Source organism: Lepidothrix coronata, unplaced genomic scaffold (assembly GCF_001604755.1).
Source record: "Lepidothrix coronata isolate B3197 unplaced genomic scaffold, Lepidothrix_coronata-1.0 Scaffold305, whole genome shotgun sequence".
NCBI lineage: Eukaryota > Metazoa > Chordata > Aves > Passeriformes > Pipridae > Lepidothrix > Lepidothrix coronata.
In genome coordinates, this window is record NW_016690485.1 from 925,704 (window position 1) to 929,234 (window position 3,531).

The window sequence follows — 3,531 nt, forward strand, 5'->3', positions numbered from 1 at the left end:
GGGGAGCAGGGACACGAGAGGGGAGCAGGGACACGAGAGGGGGGGCAGGGACACAGGGGGAGGGCACGGGCACCGAGGGGTTGATGGACACGAGGGGGGCACGGGCATGGAGGTGGCATGGGCATGGAGAGGGGGGCACGGGCACCGGGGGGACACGGACATGGAGATGGAGGGGGCTTGGACATGGAGAGGGGCACAGGCGGGTCATGGCCACGGCGGTGACACGCGGGAGGGTGACACGGGAGGTGACACACAGCGACCACCCCTCCCCGCACCAGGGTGTGGCTCATCATGGAGGGGAAACTGAGGCACAGCGAGACCCACCGGGAAGCTCCATCCCACCCTTTTATTCCACTCCTCCCACCCACCCCTTCATCCCCCTCCTCCAGCCCACCCCTTTATCCCACCCTTTCCGGGGGCCGCGTCCCGCCCCCCCCCCACCTCCCAGAGATGCTCTCAAGAAAGGCCGGCAATGGTGCGGTTACAAACAGCGGGAATTTTATTTAAAAAAACAACCGTCACAACCGTTCACAGCGTTACAGACGGAGGGGGGGAAAGGGGCGCGTTAAACAACCGGTTTTATTTTGGGGAGGGGAAGAAAGAACTCGTCACGCTACCGCTGAACTTGGTTTTAATGTTTCTCCACAAACGGTGAAAAATACTAAAGTACAGACAAGGAGGACTCATAATGTTGTGGCCAACATTATAAATATGGAATTATAAATTTAAAAGATTTTTTTTTTTCTGGTTTAAAAAATAAATCTGGTAGTAAATGAGGCTCTGGGGGGGCGGCGTTAGTAGGGCCGGTCTCTGCGATCCTGGCGGTGCTCGCCCCTGTGGGCACGGAGGGGGAGGGCACGGGTCAGTCCTGGGGTCCAGGAGCCCTCCCCGGGCTGGGGGGGGGCTCCTCAAACCCCCACCCACTCACCCTGACACCCACTTACCCACCCCACTACCCACTTGCCCACCTACTCGGCCCCCCACCTACTTGCCCTCCTACCCACTCGCCCCCACCCCTTCACTCCCCAACCTGCTCATCCTGCCACCCATTCCTCCACCCATCCACTCACTCCCCCACCCACTTGCCCCCCACCTGCTTATCCTCCCCATTAACCCCCTTACCCACTTGTCCTCCCACCTATTAGCCCCCTCCTCATTTGTCCCACCACCCACTAACCCCCCACCCAGCCCCTCATCACCCCCTCACGGGGGTCCCAGTGTCACCCACACCCTTTCCCCATCAGGGTCTCCCCCTCCCCATGTCCCCCCAACACTCTGCCCCCCCCGCCATCCATACTTGTCCATCTTTCCCGGCCCTCCACGCCGTCCTCTGCCTCCTCCTCCCATCTGCTCCATGAGGGGTCCGGGGGGTCCCCCGGGGCCTCCTCCTCCTCCTCCTCTCCGGCCTCCTCCTCCGTAGCCTCCTCGGTCCATCCCGCGGCCTCCTCGGAACCCGCCTCTGTCTCCGCCGCGGCCGCCTCGGAACATCCCCCCGGGGCCCCCTCGGTCCATGAGGCCCCCGCCGCGCCCACCGCGCATCCCCCCGGGGCCGCCCCGGCCGCGCTCACCGCCTGGGGGGGAGGAGAGACCCTCAGAGTGACCCCAGGGCAGCACATCCCGCTCCGGGTGTACCCTACCCACGATCCCGGGACAGCCAGCTCTGCCACGAGCAGCGGGAGAAGGCCCAGGAGATGCTGGGAACCCTGAGGGGATTCAGGGAGCGCAGCGTCCACCCCTCACCCAGCTCCTCCTGAGCCCGGGGGAGCTGCAGCTCCTTAGGGCCCTAACGAGGTGGGAGCAGCCCCCCAGATCCCAGAGGAACTGTGATCCCAGCCTCCACGTCACGGCTCACGGAGCAGTGAAGGCCTGGCAGCTCCAGGGGCTGACCCAGCTAATCCCCGAGGAGCCCAAGGCCAGGCCTGGGGTGTCCCACTGGGAAGTGAAACCGTGAGCCCCCCACACGTACCTGGAGGGGGGAAGGGGGGCGGGAGGAACCCCTCGGGTTTGGGCGCCTTGCACTGGTTACACTCCGTTCTCCAGGCGAAGTTCTGGTTTCCACAGCCCCTGGGTACAAACACCAGTCAGCCCAGAGCAGGATGACATTCCTGCTGGGAGAATGCCAGGAGGCACCACGAGCAGGGTGGAGAGCAGGACCTGGGGCTCATCTCCTGGCCAGGTTCCCCCAGTGGGGTGAGGTCCAGCTGCCTGTTCACCCACAGCCCCCGCAGTGACCCCATCTCTCCCTCCCTGACCCAGGCAGGAGGAAGGAGCTTCCTGGGAAGGCCCAGCAAGAGATTCTGGGAAAGGCCTCCTGGTCCTGTCAGCCCCTGGGACGAAGGGGACCCGGGGTACTCACGGGTTGGGGCACTGCCAGTCCCCGGCGCGGTGCTGAACGCTCCCTCCGGAGGGGTTTCCCCGGGACCCCCGTGGGCCTCTCGAGGAGAAGCCACCCCTGTCTCCACCTCTTCCACCCATCCTGCCCATGGGGCCGCTGGGGCCACTGGGCCCCCCTGGGCCACCAGGACCCCCCGGACCTGTGGAAGGAGCCCCGTTAGTGCCAGAGCCACGGGTGGGGGGGGGGACAGGGAGCAGCTCCGGGGGGTCCCAGCCAGTACCTCCTCGGAGAGGGGGAGGCATTCCCCGCTGCTCCCGGGGTGGCATCCCGCCCCTCAGGCTGTTCATGGGGCCCTTCTTCCGTGCCAGGGTCACCTTCAGCTTGCTGCCCTGGAAATCCTTCCCTAGGAGGGACACAAGGACAGGACATCAGTGCACAACTGCACCCTGGCGCTTCCTACAGGGAATTCCATCCCAAACCCCCTCCCACACTCACCATCAAACCATTCCACGGCTGTTTTGGCAGTAGACGGGTCATCGTAGGACACGGTGGCGTCACCTTTGGGCTTGCCAGTCTCTTTGTCGATGTACAGGTTTATCATGGGTTGCCCCGTCCTCTTGTTCATCTAAGGGACAGTGGGATGTCACCTGGAGTCCCCTCTCCCAGCAGGGATTTACTCCCTGTTCTGCTTCCCAGACGAGCAAGGCTCGTTCTGAGGACTCCGGGGCAGAAGAAAGGGTCCCTTGGGCCTACCACGGGTGACAGGGACTGCCCAGACACCCCAAAAACGAAGGAACGGGCCCAAAACAGCGCTGCCAGGCCCAACAGGCCTCTCCCAGGGAGTTGATGGGCTGGAAGGGTGTGAGCAATGGGCAGGGAGGAGGAGGAGGAGGAGGAGGAGGAGGGTGGTCCCTCTGCCCTGCCATCAGGGGTCACAGGTGTCCCCTCACCTTGACAACACCGCACTGTTTGAAGAAATCTGCCAGATCCTCCAGGGTCACATTATCGTTGAGTCCCTGCACATACACTGCAGTGCTGTCTGAGTCCTCCTCCGGCTCCATGGGGGGGCCTAGGAGACAATTCCCAGGGTCAGTGCAGGGAGAGGAAGGGCAGGGATACCCCAGGGCCGAGTTCTTTCCATCCCGTCATTCCCAGCTGCGGCTCCGCTCCCAGTGAGCGACAGGAAACCCTGGACC

General features: G+C 63.9%; 3 protein-coding genes across 5 annotated transcripts in view; 1 reads left to right on the plus strand and 2 right to left on the minus strand.

The window, feature by feature from the left end:
- Positions 1–467, minus strand: part of GAS2L1 (growth arrest specific 2 like 1) — an 11,699-nt gene extending 11,232 nt beyond the window's left edge. Inside the window, exon 1 of the mRNA XM_017837450.1 lies at positions 442–467. The gene's annotated coding sequence lies outside the window, so the exon portion shown is untranslated. The remainder of the gene's footprint in view (positions 1–441) is intronic.
- AP1B1 (adaptor related protein complex 1 beta 1 subunit) overlaps positions 1–1,403 on the plus strand; it is a 38,153-nt gene extending 36,750 nt beyond the window's left edge. Inside the window, exon 25 of the mRNA XM_017837514.1 lies at positions 1,382–1,403. The gene's annotated coding sequence lies outside the window, so the exon portion shown is untranslated. The remainder of the gene's footprint in view (positions 1–1,381) is intronic.
- EWSR1 (EWS RNA binding protein 1) overlaps positions 477–3,531 on the minus strand; it is a 26,149-nt gene continuing 23,094 nt past the window's right edge. For 2 of the 3 annotated variants that reach the window (XM_017837520.1, XM_017837519.1), the window contains exons 10-16: positions 3,286–3,451; positions 2,831–2,960; positions 2,616–2,738; positions 2,357–2,534; positions 1,967–2,064; positions 1,298–1,571; positions 477–834 (exon numbers count right to left, since the gene is read on the minus strand). In XM_017837520.1, coding sequence (XP_017693009.1) covers positions 795–834; positions 1,298–1,571; positions 1,967–2,064; positions 2,357–2,534; positions 2,616–2,738; positions 2,831–2,960; positions 3,286–3,451 — 1,009 coding nt within the window. In that variant the 3' untranslated portion in view covers positions 477–794. The remainder of the gene's footprint in view (positions 835–1,297; positions 1,572–1,966; positions 2,065–2,356; positions 2,535–2,615; positions 2,739–2,830; positions 2,961–3,285; positions 3,452–3,531) is intronic. The other variant, XM_017837521.1, reaches the window with a different exon arrangement.